Source organism: Coturnix japonica, chromosome 1 (genome assembly GCF_001577835.2).
Source record: "Coturnix japonica isolate 7356 chromosome 1, Coturnix japonica 2.1, whole genome shotgun sequence".
Classification (NCBI taxonomy): domain Eukaryota; kingdom Metazoa; phylum Chordata; class Aves; order Galliformes; family Phasianidae; genus Coturnix; species Coturnix japonica.
In genome coordinates, this window is record NC_029516.1 from 35,295,485 (window position 1) to 35,321,200 (window position 25,716).

General features: G+C 37.8%; 1 protein-coding gene across 14 annotated transcripts in view; it reads left to right on the plus strand.

Moving 5' to 3' along the window:
- Positions 1-22,114, plus strand: part of NAV3 (neuron navigator 3) — a 492,511-nt gene extending 470,397 nt beyond the window's left edge. For 12 of the 14 annotated variants that reach the window (XM_015857110.2, XM_015857027.2, XM_015857101.2 and 9 more), the window contains 12 exons: positions 2,512-2,665; positions 4,676-4,850; positions 8,073-8,170; positions 8,802-8,897; positions 9,192-9,360; positions 10,140-10,375; positions 12,228-12,382; positions 13,288-13,359; positions 13,786-13,982; positions 14,613-14,731; positions 17,248-17,451; positions 19,322-22,114. In XM_015857110.2, coding sequence (XP_015712596.1) covers positions 2,512-2,665; positions 4,676-4,850; positions 8,073-8,170; positions 8,802-8,897; positions 9,192-9,360; positions 10,140-10,375; positions 12,228-12,382; positions 13,288-13,359; positions 13,786-13,982; positions 14,613-14,731; positions 17,248-17,451; positions 19,322-19,441 — 1,795 coding nt within the window. In that variant the 3' untranslated portion in view covers positions 19,442-22,114. Of the gene's footprint in view, positions 1-2,511; positions 2,666-4,675; positions 4,851-8,072; positions 8,171-8,801; positions 8,898-9,191; positions 9,361-10,139; positions 10,376-10,952; positions 11,499-12,227; positions 12,383-13,287; positions 13,360-13,785; positions 13,983-14,612; positions 14,732-17,247; positions 17,452-19,321 lie in introns of those variants that run through there. The other 2 variants (XM_015857035.2, XM_032443702.1) reach the window with 2 other exon arrangements.
- The last annotated feature ends 3,602 nt before the right edge of the window (positions 22,115-25,716 follow it).

Consider the following 25,716-nt stretch of genomic DNA (forward strand, 5'->3'; position numbering starts at 1 on the left):
GTACCCTTCAGTCTGATTTGCTATCAACTTTAAAGTCACTAGTAAAAGCCTTAATAGAAAATGCTTGAAGTTAAACAGAACACTGTTCTTCAAAAATTATCTATTCGTGATTCGCAGATCTGCTTTCATAACCTTTTCTTTTCCTTTGAACTGTATTTCTTTGACTTGCTGTCTAGATGTCCCGATCACTTGGATTTATCAAGAGCAATACTACACGTCTAACTTTTTATCCCAAGTTCTTCCCATGATTGCTTATGGTCTGAGCCTTGTCTTCCTAAACTCTGGTTCTTCCTCTGTAACATTTCTGGACACCAATCTTTCAAATCAATTTTTTTTTTTATTATTATTTTGATCTTTCTACACAGTATATAAGAAGTTCCTTTTTTTTTCACATAAAACATATTTCTTTAAATTAATTAATTTCCTTCTATCTTCCTTCTATTGACAGTGTTACTTTCTTTGCAAGACTCTTTTTTCCATTGCACTGTTTAAAATTCTATTGTCTTTCATAATTGTCAGCAGTTGCTGCCTTAAGATCACAACTTGATTCCTTTTGCCTAAAATAACCTCATGATTTAAAAATCCTGCAAGTGCCAAAAGAGAGAAAACAACTTGAGATTATCTATAAACATTTAAAATCTTTCTCTGCAGATCAGAATTTTGCCCTTTTTTTTTTTCTGTGACTGCTCAGGAATGCTGACTTTTATTTTATTTTTTTCCCTTTTATTAAAACCTGAACATCTTCTTGAATTTTATGGATGTAGGAGCTGCATGTTGAAGAACTGCAAAAAGAAATTGTTTTCTACATTCTGTTTCCATTCTGCTAATGGAATAGACAGCATCTTCCTGATTTTTCTAGTACCATAGCCAGGCTTTCTGCTGAGTTTTTATCTACTTTGAAGAAGCTTGGCAAGGTGTTTTCTTTCTACTCCTTCTTATAATGTACTGAAAAAAAGGCCCGAAAGAAAACAGTGAAAAAATATTTATGTGACTTCCCAGCTGTCAAAGTTATTGTATGGGCTAAAATATGCGTTTAAATAAAATTTCATCTCTCAGTTTGTTGGTGTAGGTATGGGCACTCCAAACCAAGAACTGTGTCATAATATCTGGAGAAAAAAATCCTAGTATTTGCTTTTTTTAAAAATTTTGTTCACATTTAAAATATTTGTTCATGTTGGGAATAATGTACTTCCTTTTTCTTCTTCAGTTTGCCATATTTTTTTTTATTTCCAATGAACTTCATCATCTTCCATTTTCTTATAGTTTCTTTACACTTTTTCTTGATCTTAGTCTCTTGTTCTAAAACGTTGACTTTACTTTCTTCCAATTGCATCTGTCCAATACATGTGTGTGCAGGTCGTCTCTAGGCTGGGCACCAAAGAAAAGGCAAAATGGTCACGTGGTCTACAAGCATAGATCCCGGTAAAACTGAGTGTGGGGCATGGAGTTGTGTACCCAGCTGCTGACCTGAAAAGTGCTGCATCTTCTCTACCAAAATGCATTTGCATGCATTTGGCCTTAAATTTGACCTCTGTTCCCTGTTTGTATTCTTAGTAGTAATAATTACAATAATAATAATAATAATACTTATCATTATAAAATGTGTTTTATATTTAAAGTGTTCTGCAAATATTAACTGTTTATAGTGTCAGTAATAAGAAATGAATAACATTTGGTGAACTGGCTGAAAAGATTGCATAGTATAACAGTGGGTCCAAAATTCAGTGTTCCATTTTGTACTGGTTCTGTTATGTAATGGATCTGGGTCTGATAAATACATAGATACCAAATAATCTGAAACGAGACTTGAAGAGTTGCTGAATGCCTCATCTGGTCATGTTTTTATCTTTTCTCATAATATAATGGTTTCTTGCCTTAAAATTAATACAAAAAGTAATCACATGGTGACTACTTCTAATTCTGTATTCAAAGGGGAGAAAATAAGCTTTATAAGGAACAACACCTTTTAATTTAGACACTGCAGGTTTCCAAAACTATAGGCAAATGTATAAATTAAAACCAATATGGATTAAAATCTGAATAACAGGACAATGTCTGTTCAAAACAGAAGAAAACTGCTTGTGCCTTAAAGATAATCAATGTCAGTAACACAGTTTGATCGGCGTACTTCAGTTCTTACTATTACTACTAAGAAAAATCATAACCTTTATATTGAAGAAAAGATGCAGAAAAGTCAAGTTAAAGCTTGGTGCACAGGTGATGCACAGCGAAAAGGAGATTTCTGAAGTTTTTAACAACTATATTTTTTCACTATAGTGATGTAACTAAAATAGAAAGGTATAAAGCAAGCTGATCATTTCATCTGGAGGAGGTTTTTTCCTTTTTTAATTTGCAGTTTAAGCCTTTTCATATTTCTTTGATAAGATTTTCTCTTCACTCATAGGGTTTCACCAGCAGCAAGCATTTTCTGTACTTTGATGTTTAGTAGTGGTGCTGGTTTGGGGAGAGAATCTTCCTTTAATCTCCTGCCTGTCACCTGCTTCTTTGTAGGATCTGTGAGTGCACGGAGGCAGAGGCTGAAATTATTCTTCAGCTAAAGAGTGAATTGAGAGAGAAAGAGCTAAAATTAACGGACATTCGTCTTGAAGCCCTGAGCTCTGCACATCATCTGGATCAGATTCGGGAGGCCATGAACCGCATGCAGGTCAGTGCAGTAGCTGAAGTGATGACAGGGGTGCACACTGAAAGTATGCTTGGTGCATTTCCTTTGCTTTGTTTCAGGTAAGTGTTGATATGCAACAAGCTACCAGGTTGACAGTGCTTCCAAAGGATAAGAAGTGTTCATCTTACAATGGTAGAAGCCCTAGCATTTATATCATCAGTTAAAATGACTAAGAGTGGTGGAAAAAGAGAAAATCCATTATCTAAACCCTGTATGTGGTGAAAGAAAGGTGCATGACAGACACGCAGATCAAGAAGTGATTTCTATAGATCTTTAAATGCTTCAGCCATGGGGCAGTATGTGCATATATTCTCTCCAGGTCTAATTTCTAACCTAGTCGTGGCTTGCAGAAGCAAACTACGTAAAATTGAACTAGATTATTGTACCCAGCATCACTCAGTTATATTATATATCACTATATTATTACTTGTGATACCGCTCCAAATATTTCCTGAACACATATTAGTATTTCAGAAGACATTTCCTTTCATGTGGCTGAGAGGATGCAGAAAGAATGGATGCATTCTTCAATGTGGCATGGAGCTCTGTGAAACTCAGCTCTGTCTCCCACATAAAATTGTCTAGAGTCAATCTGAGTGTCCAGAAATATCCGCAACATTCGCACAGATAGGGCACAATCTTACGCTGTGTTATAATGGCCTAAACAAGTTGAACCTCTGCAAGAGCGGGATTCAATGTAGTTTCATGGCTCCAAAGCTTTAATTTCACCAAAACTTGGCAGAGGTAACTACTTCAGGTGCTGCCCTTTGTCCTCACCAATTCTTCTCAAGTTTTCCCAGTCAGACAGACAGTCACATTGGAGATTGGGTGGGGATTAGGGATTAGGGAAGGGGATGTGTAGGATTGGTGAGGAAGATATAAGAATGCTATGTGAATTCTAAGCACCGCAAAAATCTGAAGCTTTCTGGAGTAGACTGAAGTTACGTGACTTGTTTCACCACAGTTCCTGATATAAACCCAAGGCTAAATGGTGCATTTATCTGTTTCCTTCTGTCAGTAATTTTCTGTTTTGACCCCTTCCATTTCACTTTTTCCTTACCTTTGCCAATAAGATCTTTCTATTTTGTAGCAGTTGCATATTGTGCTGATATTCTATATGATCTAATTGTATAATGTGGCTGAACAGCCTTCATAAAATAAAAGGACTCTTAGCAGAATGTTAATGAATCTGGAATTAAATCTGATGTGCAAAACTGTCTGTGAGAATAAGTCATTGTTTTGTGCTGTGCTTTTTGATGTGACTGAAATCTACCTCTAGCTGATACCAAGGTGTTGTCAGGCTGTTTTCACTTTATTATTGCACATTTAGTAATCACTTAGCATCACAGAGGACATAGTTAAAAGAAAATGTCCTAGTTGTGCTGATTCATCTGTCACTGTGTATTTTCATCAGAGAGGGTTTGCTGGACGTTGCACGACCAATTCCATGTTTGAATGATCAAAAACTCTTATCTGATACCAAGGAAGATTATGAAATTGTTAAAATATCAATTTCTAATTGTTTGTTTTTAATTTTGTTTCTCCTCTGTGAAGAAGAAAATGTTACCTTCGATGACAGTAATAATTTTCATTACTTTAGAAGCATTGATAAATCTAAGATTTTGCTAATAACTTGCTTAAGATACTTGACAATTAAAAATAGCTTTTAAAACTGAGAGAAGCTGAGGAAATTTCCACTGTACTTGAAGATCAACTAAGAAATACAGAATCTTGGAGAATGTGATGTTTATGATGTATCTTAAGGCAAAAGCTAGAACAGTGTTGTAGGATTCTTCCTGCCATTTCAGTTGTAAGGACAATCTACCTTTCACTCATTGAGTTTATAATTCTGATACAGTGCTACACGCTGTAATGAAACTGCTGAGCCACTTATCTCCTCCAGGTGAACAGCAGGCACCAGAAAGAGCACTGTCAGTGGTTTTCTAAAAGAATAACCTCCTGTGCTTTCATGTTGATTTCTTTTGAATGCAGAATGAAATTGAGATATTGAAAGCTGAAAATGATCGTCTAAAAGCAGAGACTGGAAATACTGGAAAACCTGCCCGGCCATCATCAGAGTCGTCAAGTAGCACATCCTCTTCTTCATCACGGCAGTCGCTAGGACTTTCTCTGAACAATTTAAACATCACTGAATCTGTTACATCAGGTAATCACATTATGAGCACGTGCATGACTCATCAATTTATAATAATTTGTTAGTTTTCAACTTCTTAAGAAGCATGCATGAAAATTAAAATGCCTCATATCACTCATATGAACATCAGATAGACGTTCAGTAATGGAGATGAGGAATAAAGTTGACAGAAATTTCTAAAAAGAACAGTATGGACAGATTCTCATGTTCATATGGGACAAATATGAGCATAGTACATGCAGCTTTCCTTGTTTATTTACGGATCTCTTCAGTCGTCTTCCTTAACATCACATTTGTATCTTGAGCAAGGTGGTCTCAGTTAGCTTTATCCTTTACACTTCCTTTATGTGATATAGATAGCTAGTCCATGTTGGACCAAAACATCATTCATCTCAGGAGATAAATCCTGCCTGGCCTTATTAAGTACTCATTGTCTTCTATGAATGAGAGAAAGCAAGCAGAACTGTGGTGTACATCCTGAACATTAACATTTCATTATTTTCCATGCCACAGACTTTATGACAATAAGCCTTCTACAATTGTTTTGATAATGTAGCCAAGAAACAGAAGTGTTGTCTCTAACATTAGAATCAGAAGCACAGCAGAAGCAAAGCAGCATTCATTAGCATAGACTCCACAGAAAGAATAATGCAGACTCTGGAAGCAATAAAAATGTGGCTAATAACTGTAGAAAGAGTCTAGGCAAGTCTACAGCTGGGAATGGGCCAAACTGCCTGACTGTAATTTGGGTTGGCAGCCAGACATATTATCTTGCCAGTCATTAATTACATGGATATTTAAATATTTCTTCTGGTTAGCATCAATTCGATATGAAAATCAATATACTTTTATCTACGTTCCAGCCAATTTTTTTAATTTTTTTTTTTCAATCCTAGCTTTTAGTATGTATGAAATCAAACTGGACCATGATATACAGTGAAGTGTTGTGAAAAACAGGAGAAGTTTGTCTATTTTCCCTGCTCACACATTTGCACACATAAATAAATAAATAAATAAATAGATTTTTTCTTTTCTTTTCTTTTCTTTTCTTTTCTTTTTTTTTTTTTTTTTTCCAAAAGGTTAATTTTAGGAACTCTTTTATTATAGCAGCTATTAGCACTTTGACTCTTGGCTCTCACTTTGTCTAGATATAGGAAAAAAAAAAAAACATAATACAAGCTTTATATAATTTTCTCTTATTGGTTTAAGATTTTTTTGTAGCATGCAAAGTAATTTTGGTTGTAAGAAATCAAAGGAATAAGAGTGCCTAATGAGGAGTGGAGGATTTCATTTGATTATGAATCCAGCCTTTTTGATCATCCAGGGTGTCGTTTTATTGCTGTGCCAGAGAGCTATGAAATGTGACATCTTCCTCCCAAGTTCTGTGGGGTTTCTGAGGCACTATTGAGCTAAAGTCCCTGAGATATGAAGGGATGAATACTGTTGGGAACTAAGCTAAGATGGGTAATGAGAGCTTTTGCTCCTCACATTACAAATGCCATGGCATTTTCTAGGAAACCAATGTCAGCTGGAAATCTCCAAAGCCTTTTCCCAAGAATATGGCCATATCTTCCACATAGGTGAGAGAGAGAAACAGAAAACAATGAGCAGTACAGGACTTTCTCTGCAATGTCTCATGAAAAGCATCCTGAAGTCCTACCAAAAAGTTTCTGGGGCCACCATAGCATAGCTAGGTATTCTAGCAGGGTCCTAGCAGGAGGTAGCAATTGGCACACTCCTAGAATTAGGCCCATTGGGTGCATCTTCTCAGCTTATTGTGTCTGTGAGCAAGACCTCTCAGAAGCAAATGTAATTTTATTTTTCTAGCCAAAAAATGTTGTCGTGTTCTTAAAGGCTTACTGAAAACTGTATTTGAAAGGCTACCTACGGGTCATTTAGAGATATTCTAAATTGCCCTCAGATGAACTGTGACATTATAAAAGCTCTTAAGGTTTATCATATATGCCAGAATGCCAAACAAGTGAAGTGAAACATTTGGTGTTAGTGGACAGAACTGGCTGCCTAGAACAAAATATGCAGAGATTTGATTTTGTCAAGCTGACAGCAAAATGCACTTCATCTGATCCATTAAAAATAAATAGGTAGACAAACCAGTGGAATCTGCTTTCTAGACCTCAGTTTTCAAGGTCTTGGAGTAAACTGTCAAATATTTTACATGAGGACCTACTTATTTACAGTACATTCACTGAGGTCATATTGGTAAGTTTTATTTCCTTTAGCATCAAGCGAGTACTTCTGTGATTGAATCTCACTGACACCTTCTTTAATTTGAAGGAAATTGGACTTTGTGCAAGTTATGACAGAAGTCAGCGCATTTGTTCAGTCATAATAATGGCAATAAGCAGGATTTATGGTAATGGATTACTGAAGAAAATGCAAATTCATAATCTCTCTGAATTTGATAGTTAAATTTCTAACATTAAAGTCTCCGACAGAACTTCTAGAGAAGAACAGCCATTTTGTTCATTGCAATAAAGCTTCAGACTTAGCCTTCACTAAACAATAACAAATCCTTCCAGATTCTCATTTAAGGAATTTAAGGAGCTAGAAACAGAAGCACGGTGCAGATCAGAATTGCTTCTTACCTCCAAGAAAGTAAAGCTTATTTTAGAGGAATGGCTAAATACAGTCATGTGTTCTGGAGGAATGAAAAATTATTTTCTAATGGATTCTCTTTTAAAGCCTGTATTGAGGGGGGAAAATTGTTTTATGCATGCCATGTGTACAGAAGGTAAGAAACTAATCAAGAAAAATGAATTAAAATGCTGTTTTAATGGAGCAGCAAACATATCATTGCAATGATTTGTTGTTTTTCTCCTGACAGCATTCTAAAGGGCATAGTGAGTGCCCAAAGACATAAACTCAATTTAGATTTTAAACAACATCTCTTTGTAGATGAATGGTTTTGAACAACTTCCAAGGAGGAAAGAAAAGGCAAAATTATAATGCAAAAATGTCTTTCTTTCTGGTTTCCCAACTCATTTCTACATGATTAATGCTCCTAATATTGCTTCAAAAATTGACAAATTGTAATCATCTTTTTCATCCCCCACAGAAAAGGAAAAATGGGAATAAATAGAGATTATAATGATTGCAAGTTGTTGTGATGGCAACCTTTGTTTTTAATCAAAAAAACCTTTGAGCAAGTGTTGAAGTGATGAGGTGAACATAACTGATGTGATTTGTCAGATCTCTTTCCTTCTTTTATTGCAGATATTTTGTTGGACGATGTCACAGATGGAGCACTCCACAAAGAGGGCCATAGTGTGAAAATTTTAGTCACTATAAATAAGGGTTACAGTCGATCCAAGGTAGGTTTGTTACCCAACAGTTACAAAATTGTTACTCTGATATATTCTCCATTACAGTTACTAAGCTCTTTTCAGTATTTTCAGCCAGAAACTGAATAAATGTCCAAAAGGCAACAGCCTTTTTCCCTGTTGTCTGTGTTCAGTTTGGCTCTCTCCATAGACTAAAGTCATATGTCTTCCTCCTGCCTTTGTTGTGGCTCAGACATTACCAGTTCTCAGTTTAATTAGTAGTTAGACATTCTGGGACTTGCTAGCTCCATTTAAAAGTAGTTATAAATTAGATATATGCTGTATATCCCTTAGAGTGAAACTATGAGTATGCTGCTGGGTAATCAATTTGGAATAACGTTGTTTTTTCATGTTCTGTATTGCAGAAAAATTACAAATACAGTGCAACTTTCATTTACATTCAGCTCTTTATAATTACTGATGAAAGCTTAGAGAAGAATAAGATACTGTATTTCCTCCTGGATAAATATGTACCAAAGTAGTATCACCTATGCGCTATTAACAAACTTGTAAAAACGCATTCCAATAATACTACTTTTCTTTACTGGGAAATTCATGAGTCTTTATAACCAATTAATTGCCACCAGTTTTAGTCCAGTTTACAAAGAGTCTGTCTTTTCAGGATCAAAAATCACATACATATCTGATAGGATCAATTGGAGTTAGCGGCAAAACAAAATGGGATGTTTTAGATGGTGTAATCAGACGTCTCTTTAAGGTAAGAAACTTAAAACATAACTCAAATATTAATTCAGTGTTCCTTCTCAGTTAAGAAAAAGACTATGTGTTTTAGTATGTCTTATCAAGTCATTATTTTTTTTATTATATAGCTAACACCACCATCAACCTTTATTGTTAATGTTGCTGTACTTTTTTTAATGATAATAGGTGGTTTCTATTGAATTTGACTGTGAGAATCTCCTTTCCAAATGAATTCATCTATACTTTGGTATACTGCTTTCATTCAATAACTGTATCCACTTTTCTATCTTATATTTTTATATAATTTCAGGAATACATTTTCCGAGTGGATCCAGCTGCTAGCCTGGGTTTAAGCTCTGACTGCATTGCTAGCTATTGTATAGGGGATGTAATTAGAGCCCATAGCCTAGAAGTGCCTGAACTGCTGCCTTGTGGATATCTGGTTGGAGATAATAACATCATCACTGTGAACCTGAAAGGTAAAACCCAAAGAGTATTTTTGCAGAAATTGTACAGCTCTTCAACACTTTCCTCCATACCTTCTTTTACTTTCCTAAAGCCTGACCTTTCTGTATTTTGTGTCCAGTGCAAGGATACGTTTATCACATAAACTCTCAGTATGATGTTGTACAATACCTGACATAGGGACATCTTGAGGTAAACCTATGAATTTCTTTCTCCTCTGTTTGACTGCCACATTACAGCAACAGAGTGTAAATTTCTGAATTGTGGACAAAGAAGAGCAAGCAAACAAATGGGAAAAAACCCAGAGACGTGATGAAAAATATTCATGTATTACCGAATTCTTCAGCAAAAAATTTGAACAGTTTGAAAGCTGTAGGGATTTGCAGTTGGAGGGGAGAGTGGCCTTCAGAACTGTCCATGTACGGATGTACAACTGGTAACCCCTGTAGCTGTCAAACTGACCTTTTTTTGTCTTACCACAGTTGCCTGTAGTGTCTGAAACACACATCTTTGCCTCACTGAGCCTTCTCTTCACATTTACTTTGATGTGCTATCTCCCATCCATTTACTCACACTGCCACTGCCACTGTTTTATGTTTTGGCCCTGCATAAGGGTATTAGCATTTCTTCATTAATGTACCCGTTGGCAGGTGTTTGGTTTAGGAACTATCTCACCTTGCTTGAAGTGTGGCACCTGTGTCATCAGATGCTGGTCCAAAGCTGTACTTAACTCAGCATGGATGAAGACAAGCCGTTTTTCTTTTCTTTCTTTCTTTCTTTCTTTCTTTCCCAGGAGTGGAAGAAAACAGTTTGGACAGTTTTGTGTTTGACACATTAATTCCTAAGCCAATTACCCAGCGGTACTTTAATTTACTGATGGAGCATCGCAGAATTATTCTTTCGGGACCCAGCGGCACAGGAAAAACCTATTTAGCTAATAGGCTAGCTGAATATGTTATAACTAAATCTGGCAGGAAAAAAACTGAAGATGCAATTGCAACTTTTAATGTAGATCACAAGTCAAGCAAGGTAAGTTACTAATGAAATAATAACTTATTGCCTGGTTTGTAGGGAGAATAAAGAGTGTACCCTATTAGCTGGCAGACTGATTGTAGCTCAGTTAGCATCTTTTTCTACAAGGATTCACTCTCCAATCCCAGTTAAGAATAGAGACCAGATCTTTCTATTCTAAACAAACAATTGAAGCACTGCAAAGGAAGTCAGAATTTTTCCTCGTTTGAGGAAATCTATCTTAAGGCTATATGCACAGTCACATGACAATTCTTGAAGTATCTGTAATTCCTTCATCAGAAACATTATAGAACAGCTGGTCTAGCTTTCTTCTGTGTAGTGGCAGTAGCATCTTGTTGTTAGTGAAGATCTGAGAATGGGAATTTTGAACCACTGTCTTGGGTGCAGCAGTCAGCTATAAATATGAATGCTGCCGTGGTTTCCTATGTACACTGGTCAGGAAACTGACTGTAGTAAAATTGCCTGAATGTGACATTATGTTCACATTCAGAGTGATTTACATGGCTCAAATTATCAAGCCTCTAATGTGACTATTGTGGCAGCCCCAGATCATACTAATCACTTGCTATCCTAGATTGGGTATACTCCTAACTTGGTACCCCGGGAAAAGAAAATGAAATGTTTTGTCCAGAGCTTTCTGACTTGCACAGAACATAATGAATGTTAACATAATATAAGAAGGAAGAACATACAGATCTCAAAGGGGTGAGAGAACCAATGTATAAACATTGCTTTCCATTGTCTTTATACAGAAGATTTGTGGTGCCTTTTACTTTGGCGGGGAATGTGCTCATGTTTTTATGCTCTACTGCATATACATTTATAATAGAAATTGTCCCACAAATGAGCAAGCTTTTGGATTGCTGGTAAATTACTTGGTGTATTTGGTGGGTTTCTTCCCCCTTCCCCCTTCTGCCTTTGTTTCTATTAAGATTTGCATAGAGCTTTTGAGTTTGTAGTAAAACAGAAAAAACATCATTGTCAAATGCCATGTGTGCTCAAACAACACAGATGGTGCTTTTTCTTGGAAGAAACCCCTGATGTTCCCCAGAGACACCTGAGCATATGAAGTCAAACAAAAATCTTTCTTGAAGTAAAAAAAAAAAAAAAAAAAAAAAAAGATTCTGCTTTCCTCATTCCAGGCAGTGAAATGACGATAGGAACTTTGCCCATAATATTGAACAGTCCTAACACTGACACAATTAGTTACGTCTAGGGAAGCAGCTTTAAAACTGTATACCTCAAGGACAATAAAACATCAAGGAAAATATGAAATATTTTGATTATAGAAGGCTTGCTTTTACTTCAGCACTGAATGACTGCCAGACAGGAAAAAAAAAAAAGATTCACACTTTATTATGAGATGTGATATAGTAACCCCAAAAGGTCAGATTTTCAATGAAAATCATAAAGGAGATTTCAATGGAAGTGGTTCAGTATGCTTAGTTTGTGTGACAATTTGGTTGGATTTTGTTTCATTGTTTTTTCGATTTTGGTTTGTTTCATTGCTTAATATATATATATATATGTGGTATTCATAAAAATGGATAGGATATTTTATTGCAACCTGTTTTCTACTGGACATATTTTGCCAGCAGGTTTCTAAGAACAGTGTCCACCAAATACGAATGTGTCTGTTTCAGTCATTTGCCTTAAGTTTAGAGCCTTTGTTCTTCCTAGCACGTGGCTTCAGTGTTGTCCCGTCTGAGAAGCATGTGCTCATCCAGCTCAGCGGTCCACAGTGGTGAAACTCTGTAGCAGCCTCTTTTTCTGAAATTCATTTCCCCTGAAATTACATCTGTGGTCTAACTGGGCTAATCTTTTGTGGTTTTTGTTAATTCTGATGAAGGATCTGCGACAATACCTCGCTAACCTAGCTGACCAATGCAGTGCTGACAACAACGGTGCTGACCTCCCTGTGGTCATAATTCTGGATAACCTCCACCATATCAGTTCACTAAGCGACATCTTCAATGGTTTCCTCAATTGTAAATATAATAAATGGTAAGTAGGAGTTCTTTTCTCCCCTTTCTCACACCACATTTACTCACATTACAGTAAAAGCTGTTTGTTACTTTGCAAGATAAAATGTTCCAGTAAATACTTAGACCCCTTTAGGCTGTCAGCAAAGCCTCTGCACAGCACCTTCAATTTAAACGCTCAAATAATTTTGACCCTCTTCAGCTGAGTACTTACGTACCAACTTTACTTTATGATCCTTTGCATTGCACTGAGACTGAGTTTAAGAATACACTTAAATGCTTGACTGAATTAGGGTCTTATCTCTTTTGCCCTGACAGATCACATAAGATCATTAATACCACAAGGTTAGCTTATGGGAAAGAATAAGAAATGTGCTTTATAATAGGGGGATTTGAGACGTATGAGAATACGTGAACCATGCCATGCAGAAGCACCTGTGGATAGTTTTTATCTGTAAATTACAATAGGGAGGAAGTGTGAAGTTAGCTGAATGCTCTTTATTGCCAAGCAAGAAGAAGAATGTATTCTGGGATTTCTATTGGTCGGTTGCATTGACTATTTCTACTGTAAAAGCACCATCATAGGGATTTCCCCTCATAAAGTTGCTGAATACTGTGTCTTACTCATGGGATTCATTGTCTTCTAAAATTCAAATTCTACGCTTCCCACAAAATAATGAGGCATATGAACAGAGTTGCCTTATTTATTCTTCATTATAGATGAGTGGTAGTAAACTACTAATATGAAGAGAGGGAAATCACACAAGAACAAGCATTACAAAAGGGGATACTGCACAAATGTCTTAAATCTAAGATTAGAACACATCCAAACTCTTCAAAATTAGCCTAGCACAAATAACATTAAGAACATTCTCTGAATATCTGAAAAGATTATCCCTTAACAAAACATGCTATTTCTCTTCCCAGTCCCTATATTATTGGAACTATGAACCAGGGAGTTTCCTCTTCACCAAATCTGGAGCTGCATCACAATTTCAGGTACTTCACTTTGTTTTTACCATGTCTGTGTTTGCACAGAACTTGCAAGTTCCCTGCTCCTCTGACTAACTGTTCAAAAAACATTGATCTTGTGTCTCATCACAGCGAAGTGTTTGGGCTTCTCTGACTCCTATGTACAGAGAGGTCTCAGTACGTTGTTAGGGAATGTTGAAAGAAATTAGATGCATTCCAGCATCTCTAGCAGTGTGCTGAACATGATGACATTCTTGCATTCCATTTGTCTTCAGCAGTATCTTGAATTCCTGCTGAGACCTGTAACAGTGAGCAATAATACATTTTATGAGAGCAGTTTTATACTTGCTGGCTCATGAGATTTAGAAACATATGACATTGTCATCTATCTGTTTGAGTGGAAGTTATCTTTTTGCAATTCATTGCTACTTGACATTTAACCTTTCTACCCAGGTGGGTGCTGTGTGCTAATCACACAGAGCCTGTTAAAGGTTTCTTAGGAAGATACCTGAGGAGGAAACTGATTGAGACTGAAATAGAAAAGAACATACGCAATAATGAGCTCATCAAGATCATTGACTGGATCCCAAAAACGTGGCATCATCTCAACAGCTTCCTTGAAACACACAGCTCTTCAGATGTAACCATTGGTGAGTCTTAGCAAACTGGTTTGCAATAAAGACACAGGTTGGCTGTTTTAGAGGTTTGTGAAAGTTGAATTCTCTTTTTAAAACTTGTCATCTGTCAGTAGTAAATACAACATAAGTGTAAGGAATTTGCCTACTTAGTGTTGTCAGCAAGGCTGAAATGAAAATAAAAAGATAGTATATATTTCCGGGTGTTTGTGCTTTGGTTGCTAAAGACTTTAATGTAAATCTTAAGAAATTAACTTTACAAAATATTACCTCAACATCAACTTTGCTAAGCTTTATTTTAGTCTGGCCATCACACTGCAGCATAATCAAAGCAATAAAAACAGTTGGACTGTCAGTTCTGCAAACTACCGAACTAGTGGGACATGAGGTCTTAGAGTAGAAAAGCTTTGTTAGCAAGTCATCCTTCTGCACTTGTTTGGCAGTAAAACTGGTAAGTGTTCATCCAACCTTAGAACTGGATAAAGTGACACTAGTACATTTTTAATAACAGGTTACTGGTAGATCCTATACTGTAGTCCTGTATTCCTATTCTCTACACTTGAATGCTACTTTTTTAATTCTATAAAGGTTATTTTCAGTGGGCTCACGAGATCTACTTTTTCAATGTACAACTTGACTTCTCAGGTCCCCGCCTTTTCCTCCCTTGTCCCATGGATGTTGATGGCTCCAGAGTGTGGTTCACAGACCTGTGGAATTACTCCTTGGTGCCATATCTTCTGGAAGCAGTGAGAGAAGGACTTCAGGTATGTCATTTGCTTCCTAGCAATTGCTAATGGGCTTCCTCTAAGTTACTTTTAACTAATGCATCCAATTGTGAATACTGTTGAATTTAAAAGAAAAAGTCTCTGATGAGATAATAGATATTAGTGTTTGTCTCCTTTTGATTTGCTCATAACCTGAGCACGTCTCAGTCTACCTCCAGATGTGAGAGTCTGTAGATCCTGTACTGGTATGAGAAAAGAGCTTTAGTCTGCCTGATCTTCTCCAACAGATGTAGAGAAGTACGCATACAGGCACATGGAGGAAAGCTTGTGAACAAGGATATTTTCACCATTCAGAATTCTGAGATAATTTACTCTTTGGCCATGTTGAGCATGATCTGTCCCTTTTCATCCTTGTATCTTGCACTGCCACTTATATATCCCTGAATTGTGTTCTTTCCATATCTCTTTCTCATTTTGAGCTTTCTACTGACGGTAATTATCATTGTGGATAACTGCACTATCAGTTCAGAGTACTTCATTGTTCCCTCCATCCTGTCTTCTCTGCATGTAGGCTTTAACATCAGTTCCAGTGTTCAATCTATCTATTGATATTGAGCCAGTAATGTTTAATGGTAATTTTAGTAGGACTACAAATAGTTTTGCAGTGTCAAGGACTGTAAGCTGTCCCATGGAGGTTAAGATTTGGAACCACAGCACAGGTTTGGAGCAAACTTAAATCTTGAAATTAATCCCATTTTTTTTTTTTTTTCTGTTTGTATTTCTCCCCTTTCCTTTTACTCCCTGCAACTCCGTGCCCTCTGACAAGGCTCATTGTGAAAAGGCTTTTTGTTTATTTTTTGCCACACATGACAGTGAAAGGAATTACTTCATGATGCAGAGGGAGTTGTTATGGAACAGTCAGAGATCCATGTAAGCAGCTGCAGGTTCTTTATCTCCTTGTACTGACATAGTAGAATGCTGACAAGATGGAGGTTTCACATCTTGCCTGTTGAATATCTCACACAGTCCTAAAAGTGCTTATCTCTCTGGAAATTACAGCATGTTTATGCTGTGCAAAAAATTGCCAGGCCTCCAATAGAACAGCCACAGTGAGATTAACAGCACTTGTTCAGATGAGCCATAAAAACGCAGTGATATTCATCGTGTTCATATTTTCCCAAGTATACAGGGCACCTCCTTAAATAAAAACTTCAATTTTGAGCAGAAGATGGCAGCAGACAGACGAAAATATGTTGTTTCATGAGCCATTCCACTTTTTATATGCTTTGGATGCCTTCCAAAGAACAGCATTACTAACAATAAACAGAAACCTTTTATATGATATAGTTAGATGTCCCTGGAACCAGGGAAGGGTAGAAAATTACTTTCTAGCCTGGTACTTTGTAAGCTCACTTGTCAGACACACAGTTTACAAACTTTGCCCCAGCTTCCAGAATGGGTTTAGCCACTCTTTATCTCAGATGAGAGGCAGTGCTACCTACAGCCAGGAGATAGGAGTCAGCTTGCTACCTTCCCATGAAACATTTCTTCTTGGCTTATTTAATCAAATCTCTTCTAAGCAGCCATGGCTCTGTAGGGCAGAAGGAGTCTGAGTATCTCTGTACACAGTACGAGGAACTTGGCTGCCTAACCTGAAACTGTGGATCCAGCAAGTGCCTGGGAGCAGGTGTTAGAATGATAAGCACAACACATCTCTCTGGCTTCAGCACTAGAATCCTTCATTGTTTGAATCATGTTCGGAGCACAGCCCATTAAATGTCTCTGCCAGTGTTATGCTTTTTCTTTGATTGTGTGAAGCTGTTTGAGCTGAGAGAGATCATGGAAAGCCCTGGTGGTGGGCGCCCAAGCCCCACATGTCACTGTCACTGAAGGTAGCACAACTAAAGGAAATCTGTAAAGCTGCAGCCAAGGGTCCCTCAGTTCACATGTTTTGTGAACAGCAGTATAGAGAGGGTGCATTTTAGTGAGGACCTTCTAAACATATTGTGTTCTTATTTTTCCTTCCTTCTGGCCTTACAGATTCATAAGCCTTTCTGTGCTTTAGAGTGGGAAAAACTTACCTTTTGTGAATTTCTTCTCTTAACCTTGTGAAAGATCTCAAGGTTTGTACAGCTGTCTGCTTCTGCATCCCATTTTGCTAGGAGAAGAAAACAACCAATGCTGGCACTTCCTAATTCCCTTCAAACGAACTCCAGTTAACTTGAATGTTTTAGATAGATCAAGGAGAATTTCACCTTACATCTTAGGCAAGTTACCTAAAGGTCTCATTTCTCGTACCAAAGGCTTGTAGCTCTACCATTGTCTACAAGTATTATTAGTTACGAAGTGCTTTTCAACTTTCATCCACTCCAAGTGTTGAAGGAGTGCTAATGGAGATAAAGTCTTTTCAGTGTGTTATCATATCTGGGTGCTGAGCATGTTTGAAAACAGACCTTTTACTAGAATGGTTTAGATTAGTTTGATGACTTTTGTCTGCCATTAAAATCAGTAATGAAAATTGTTGGATACTTACCTGTGTTATATCCACACTATAGATGTATGGTAAGAGGGCACCCTGGGAAGATCCCTCCAAGTGGGTAGCTGACACATATCCATGGAGCTCTGCATCTCTACAGCATGAGTGGCCATCATTACTCCAGTTGAGACCAGAAGATGTTGGTTATGAAGGTTATGCATCAGCAAAAGAAGGAACAACCTCGAAACATGTTCCACAGACTGATACAGAGGGGGATCCCTTGGTAAGACTTATACTAGGGAAAAATGGTTTTTGGTATATAATTTGATGTCACGTGTTAAATTATATGTTACACAGTAAAAGAAAAATGTGTTGTGTACCTGTTCCAAAGTGTGTTCTTAAAATGAAGCCTGCTGAGGGTTTTAAGAAATAAGGAAAACAAAAGGAAAATCTAACAAGTGAGCAAGAATAATTGAACTGCTCTTCCCATATAGCACTTCTTCTGTAGACTGTCAATCAGAATTTGCAATACTGTTTTAGAGAATCGTGCCTCTGGAATACAGGGTGCTCTTGGAAGGAGGGAATTTCATAGGGGAAAATGCATTAAACTCTTATCAGTGCTAAAGCAATGACTTCTTAGCCCCCTTGAAATGTATGGGGAAGCATTTGGTACCCAAATCAGACCTTGCATCCCAAGAAAGTGTAGGAAATCATCTCATCTGATCCCATCTTCCAGAGGAAATGATTTGGAGTGATTGTTTGGCCCCGTGATTTGGTCTCTCAGTGAGTGTACTGTCAAGGCTTCCAGCACTCATGCATCAACTGTGGTTGGACTGGGTGATCCTGTGGGTCTTTTCCAAACTCGGTGGTTCTATGATTCTAATTCCACTAAGGTGACGATACTTGGGTAGGCAGATTTCAGCATCCTATCACTCATACTCCCTGCACACTGTGATCATTTGTTGTTTACAGCTTCCTCTGTCTGACCAGTTGTCAAAAGATGAAACTTGAGAATGTGTGGCTTAAGGTGAAGCTCATGGGGAGACACAGTTATACAGGGGCAGCACAATCATATCTCAACACTTTGCTTTTGCAAGCAGGACGTTTCATAGGAAGGCTGCATTACACACTCACTGCATGTATCCAGTATTCTTCCACATAAATACTTCTTAGCCTTCAGCAAAAGCTTCCTGGTAGCATTTAAGAGTATTAAATGCTCTTCAATTCCAGGATAAATCTTTGCAAATTGTGTGGGTTGAAATCACAGAACTGTACACTTTCCCCAGAAAACAGAGAAAAAGAGTTTAACATGAGTATACAAGGATGTGCCTTTGCCTCTGTTTTTTTCATTACCTGTTTTCTTTCAATGGGCAACTTATTTGTTAAAAAAAAAACAAAAAAACTGGAACAATGTCAGCATCACTTGAAACCCTAAGTATGCTAGTGGAAGTAAATAAAATCCTGGTAGTTATATAGGTAGGCATCAGGAACCTAAGTGATTCTCTGGAGCTTGTTGCTGCTTTTTGGTGTTTATTTTCAGGTGGCCTCAAGTCCTAACAATGCCGTAATTAGTTATTTGGGGTTCCCCTCTTTTGGGAAGGAGGCTCTCTTGCTGCTCCATGGCTAGGCCATTCCCTCAGGAGCAAATGGGACCCTTTTAGGAAGCAGCAGGCCTGAGACCACCCCCCACTCCCTCCCATTCTCTCTATGGCAGAGTGGCTATGTTAGCGTGATTTTGTTTGCAGTTGCTTTTCCAGTGTGATACTTCTTTGCCATCCAAAAATGATCTGGAAGCTCAACTGTCTCCAAATATGGGCCCAGATGTCCGGCTGTGATATGGCTTCCTTCCCCTGCTGGTGGTGCAGCTGCAGCCATTCTCACCCTTGAATGAAAGAGAGCTATCAGGCAGCTTCATTATATCCTTCTGGCTCTCTGGACCTTTAAACTCACATTGCTATTTAAAGACCAGAAGGCAGTGAAAAGGGTGCCAGGAGGAGCTGCTGACTCCCTGCCCTTTCAGAAATCCTTTTGTTCGGTCCCCTCAGCTAGATACCAGCACACCTCGTTCAGCAAGGCAGCTTAATTAAATTTTAACACGGCTGCTGCAGCATTAAATGAGACAAGATTATGTAAACATTTCTTTCTTCTTTCAGATGAATATGCTAATGAGGCTTCAAGAGGCAGCCAACTTTTCGAGCGCACAAAGCTGTGACAGCGATAGCACCAGCCACCACGATGACATTTTGGATTCGTCCCTTGAATCGACTCTCTGAAGCGGACAGCCCTTGGTGGAGGATTATGGTAAAATCTGCTTCCACGAGACCACTGCCAGTATTAAAGCAGCATGCCGAGGTCCCAGAATGAGAACGGTGTGTTGTATATAGGCAGGAGACCTAACTGCAAAGTCAGGAAGAAAAATTGAAGTGGAAAGCTTGAATTAGTTTAATTTCAAGGCATTTTGATTCCTATGGAGCCAAGCGAGGCTCCATTTGTCAACTGGAAGGGGCCCTGGATCAAGGGCATCTAAGCAGATTGCACACGTTAGCCAAACTGGAATTTTTTCTTTCCTTTTTCTCTCTCTCTTTTTCTCTCTCTGTCTCTGCCTCTCTCTCTTTGTCTCTGTTTATCTGTACAAGTTTACAGTGCAACTTCTTTTGTTGGTTTTGTGGGTTTTTTTCTCTTTCCTTTACCCTGAGGCGCTGCATGAACAATGCGGTCTTCTAATTCTCTTCTAACCTCTGTTGTGCCACGTGGTGCTGGTCACAGGACTGCAGTGGTGTTGGTGTTGAACGCTACTGCCCATTCCAAAATGAATCAAAGATGACGATCGTAACTCAATAAGCACAAGCAGTATTGTGCAATCACCAGAAGACATGACTGTGATATGCTGGATAAGTGCCAATTTAATTCTAACTGCCATGGTCACGGTGATGCGCTCCATCAAGTTTTTAGTATACGAGTCACAGATTTTATAAAGTTGTTTTTACCACAAAGGTCTTTTTTAACCACCTGCCCACTCCTGAACAACACTTTTATACCAATTATTAACCAACGCTGATTAAAGGCTTCTTAGGGCTTCATTTGTTTGAGCCTTTTCAGTGAAAGAAGGAACATTTCTTATGGTGCTGTCTCACTGCCTTAAAACAGATTTCTAGAACAGTTTTACAGTTGGTTTAATTCCTAAACCATTGGTAATTTACACTGTTTTTTTCTTCATTTACTAATGAGAAAGCGTCAGTTAACACAGTAGCCTCATATCTGTATATCATGATTTTTTAAAGAAATGGATAGGAGAAAGAACAGTTGCTATATAATATTTTTATCTTGTGAATAGATTGCTCTGCCTACCCTCAGAAATACACAAGGAACCCAAACCCACTTCCACTGCCACCTAAATGCTGAGAAAATCAGCTCAAATCCATTTGGTCCCATGGAATGGAGTTTTTGGAGGACAGACATTTTGAATTTTTATCCAGCAGAGCTGGATGCACTTGATGCAGCATGAGCACAAATATATGGGTTTGGTTTTGGTTTTTGGTTTGCTTTTTTTATTTTTCTCTTCCTTTTTTTTTCTGGTTTTAGCATGTTGTTTTGATTGCTATTGTTGTACATGAAAAAATTCAGCATAGAAGAACACTGAAGCAGTGATGTCCACTGTGGAAGAGGAAGAGTTTATACTGTAAAAGTGGGTTGGTTTTGCACAGTCTATTGGGTGGGTAATGTAAAAAAAAAAAAAAAAAAAAAAAAAAAAAAAAAGAAAGAAAAAGAAGAAAAAAAAAGAAGAAAAAAAAAAAAGCCTTGCACAAATCAAATAAAAAAAAACAAACAAACAAAAAATTGTATTTTATTCTGTTGGTGTTAAGAGATGTTTCACTTGCTGAGATTCCAAGTATGTTACAAACAAACACAGAATGCAAACCTTAAAAGCTGTTCTTACCTGGTGTGTTTGTCCTGTACTTACAGTTGTTATGACTATGCAGGAGCTATCAATGCTACGGTGAGCATGTTTCAATATCTCTATGAAACCAATACATTTTGGGGGACTAAACATCTGGAAATGCTTTAAGTGCATATGTCATGGCAGGCTACAACCAGATTGCATTAAAACTGCTCAGAATAATCGGAAGTGCTCTTTTACCACAAGAGGCATCCGGTTCAAATAGGTGCACATAAACCAGAAGGTACCTAAGGGCTTTGGCATTGTGTAGATGTGTCCTGTACACCTCCATTGATGTTACCTTCAGGATGTGTATTTGGTGCTATTAACTGTGGCCACCCCGTGGTCACTTGCTGTAAAACAAAGATAAATCAATGCAGTTTTCAAATGGCACTGAGCTGCATCACTGAATCTAGAGGTTCCTACACGGTGCTATTGCCCTAATAAAACTCCAACTGATGTTATGCATGTCGGATTCAGCCAGACCAACATCATGGCCCCAGAAGCTGAATCTGTTTCTGTCTGTAAAATGTCAGTGCGTACATCCTGACTGAATCGAAGAACTAAAGGAAAGCTACTCTTTCCTGTACCTGTGCTCTGAGCAAGCTTGCAGATCTCTTCCTGCCATATTTAACACACAAACACACGATACCACACACACGAAACTTCCTGCAATACATCTCAGCGAGTCCACCTAGTTTACAACTCAGAAATCGTTTGTGAAACATTTGTCTGTATACATTTTATATTTTGTACATTTTTGATGTAACATATCGTGTAAATAGACAGAAACAGTGAAATAAATCATCTGAAAAGTTTTGTAGTCTTTGTAAAGCCCTAATAATAAGTATTTGGTGTCATCGGACTTAACTGGATGATGTATTTTCTATTGGTTTATTGTTCCTCTAGCTTGTAAACCAGCTTGCGTATATTTTTTTGCAGGTGTGCACACTGTATCTGTCTAAATTATTACTTTGCCATTAAAGTGGAATTATTTATTGAAAACACAGTCTGGTGTTTTTGCAGTCAGGACCACTTAACAGCCCTATCTTATGTCAAACAAAAACACAGGAACAACGCGACAAACTGAAGAATGTAATGTTCTGAATTCAGCTAAACTCATGTTTCTAAAAACAAAGTGAAGTACTGCTTCTAGTTCCAGGATTCAATATTATTTTAGGCCAACTGTTTCCATGGTGAGAACAGGCTGTGGAGTTCAGCCACAACTTTACAGGTTTCCCATTTTCAAGATTTTCTTCAAAGGGGATATTGATTTCAGTGGTGGTGGACCTGCGCAGAACAACTGATGCAGTATTATGGCTCATTTTCAAACCTGAAGGATTCGGGGACACTTCCTCAGCAGGTATAAATCAATGTAATTTAACAGAATTCAAAGAAAGCAAGTAGAAATATGTTAGTTAGATAATGAAAGGTATTTTGAGGCTGGAAGAGATCATTATGATCCTGTGAGTGGTAGCACCTCAGCTCTAAACCTCAGCAGCAGGTCTGTTATTTCCCTGAAATTGTCATATCTTTGGAAAGATAAAACAGTGTAGATTAGAAAATTGAGCATATCGCTGTCAATATGGCTAATTATTCACTGGATTGGTTTGTTTTTTGAGTACTTTCTTTGTAGCTAGATCTTACAAAAGTCCTGCCTTTCAGGAAAACAAATACCCCAAAGTGCCTTTTGTTATACCTCTTCCTCTTATACTAAGAAGAAAACCACAATCAAAAGTGTGTTTTATGGTTAGGTGACAGTCTTCCTTGCATCTGTCTGGTAAAGCAAGTAGCTTGCTCATTCTCATCTCTTCATGGAAAGGCACACCTTACAGACTTCAACACATTTTTGGAAGACTTTCTGAACTCTTCATCTTGTCGTGTCTGACACGTAGATATCAGAATTGTATGTGGTATTCCTGTACGTGGCATTCCTGTGATGACTTTACTTATGCTAAAGGCAGGGCTGATGTCACCTTCCTACTCCCACTTCGTATTTTCCCTGCTTAGGCTTCAGTGGTGACATTCACTCTCTAATTGCATCGTTCTGCTGCAGGCTCATGTTCAGTTAATTATCTGCCAAGACCCTGAGTTCTTTTTATGTTGCATCATTTTGAAATACTTTGTCCAATCCTGCTCGTATAAGCCATACTTTTTGTTCCTTAGATGTAAGACTGCAAATTTACCTGTATTAAAAAAGGATATTAAAATCAGCCCAACCTGCCAAATGATTCAGGTCATTATCTACAAGTGGCATCCGTATAATTTCTCACTCCATCAGCTTCCCTGTTTTGCAACAACTGATAACCAACCAGTTTGTAGATGAAGGTAATAAGTAACAACAACAAACTCCTATTGGATCCTGCAAGGAATCTCCATGAAGGTTTCTGCTTTACACTCATGTTGCTGGGTCACTTCATTTGCGTATCTGTGTTCCAGTTAACATGGATATGAATACCAGTACATCATACAGAACCATGTGTGTATAGGTTTCTCCATCACTGTCAGCCTCTAAGGATGGATTACGTTAGTTTCTGTTGAAAGTGATATATGTAGAGTTGGTCTTATACAAGAAGGGGAATTGAATAGACTACCGCAGTAACTCATTTGGTGTGATTTTACTATAATTCAGTGTTGTAGTATCTACATGTTATCCATCTGCAATTACATAAGGGAGTAGGCATGAAATGTAATTGTCAAGCTCCCTCTGCAGTTATTGTGTCAGCACATCTACCCATTATCCTTCATCTGGAGGCCTGCCAGTGAGAACCCAGGTGTCTTATGGAAGGAAGTGTTTTTAGCGCAGTACTTGAGACTTTGCTCTCACACATAAGAACTCATTTTTTAAGCCATTATTAAGTAGCCACCGTGTTTCTCAGCATGCACTACTTTTTCTTGATAACTGAATAATGTCACATAAATTAAATGCTACCACTAAGTTTGACAGTGCGTAAGCTGCAGATGCACTATCATGGAAGAAATGTATTGCTGGGTAATAACATCAGTAGCAGAAAATAGGATCTGTCATGAAAGATAAATTAACTAAGACCCAAGCCACGTGACCTTGCCTTTCTACACTAAATTGCATTTACTGTTCTTCATTCAATTGTAACCTTAAGCAAACATTGATAAATAGCAATGACTGAGCACACAGAGCTAAGTCTTATTTTTAGTAATAAATTGAAAAAATGAAATAATGTTTTGTCTTTGTCAGTGTATTTTCTTGTTTTGTAAGCAGCTTTATTAAATCAGTCCACATAATTTAGGAAACTAAAATGCATCTTGACAATTAAATGCCAAAACTGAAAGAAAAGGCGCCCAGTAACTGCTGTGCAACAAAATAAAGCATTTGCATGATGACACATAACCAGCACTAATAATTTTATCACGCCATAAATGGATGGCTCTGAAAGAAGAAAGAAGCAAACAAAATACTTAATGGCTGTATCACCAAACCCCAGGGTCTTAGTGAATTAAGTCCTTTAGACCAGTGAACTCTATTTTAGCTCTGACTTAATGCATCTAGAATACGTCTGGATAGTGATGTGTTCTGCACTGCACAAGTGCAATGACAAAACGTACACAGACTAAAGAAGGACTCCTCAGTGCAACTCAATGCAGATTAGCTCCTCTGCTCAGGCAGGCTACATCCAATAAAGATCTACTGTTTCTGTACAGAAGTCCCTGAGCTACAAGAAATAATTGGGTAGCAGGATGAATAACACAACTCCATCATTACTGCACACTTTAGATACCTGAAATAATCTTCAGTGTACTCCATCCATGCTGTATGGGAAACTGTTGATCACAGCCTGAACCTCTGATTAACCATCTGAAGCAAGTGATGGGTCAGCTGCAGGAGCACAGGTAAAAGTAATTCAGCTGTGCTCCTGGAAGGGGTGGAGCTTGGCTCCACCTCTCCTAGATCTCATTTAAAGGCTGACCACCACTAAGGCCAGATCTCTTTCTGGAGATTGCCCCTGTGAAGAGTTTTGCAGTGAGCCTTGGCATTGGCATGCATCTATCCTTACTGTGAGCCTCAACATCAGTGAGCATTTGTTATTTTCTTTTCTACATAACCTCCAGTTATCTGTCAACTTTACAACTGTACAATTACAACTGTATGCATGCTAATGCAGGTTGAGCTCAAACTAATGGCAAAGTGTTAGACTTATGGTACTGAAGCTTGATTACAGCTGAGAGCTGTCGCAACAGACACAAAATCTAACATCATATCTGAACAAATGTTACAGAGAAGATGTATTTCTCACCCAGTAGGAAGAAGAAATCTAAAAATGTGAGGAAACTTCATTGCCTTCTTAGTAATTGCTGTGGTTTTTCTCATTATTGCTTAACAGCCATTCCTTACTCATTTGCAGTGTCAATGTCTCAGATATGATATAAATAGTCTCCCTGTAAAAACTTCAGTCATGACCACATTCCCCTCCTGTGCTTAACACAATACTGCTTGTTCAAGACTTGATTAGTACTTGTTTCATACCAACTAATTTAATATGCTACACCCACAAAGTAAATTCCACCTCTAGTTTAAGTGCCTATAACTTTGAAGAACAAATGACCCAGCAATGTTTAATTTCTGCCCCAGATAGT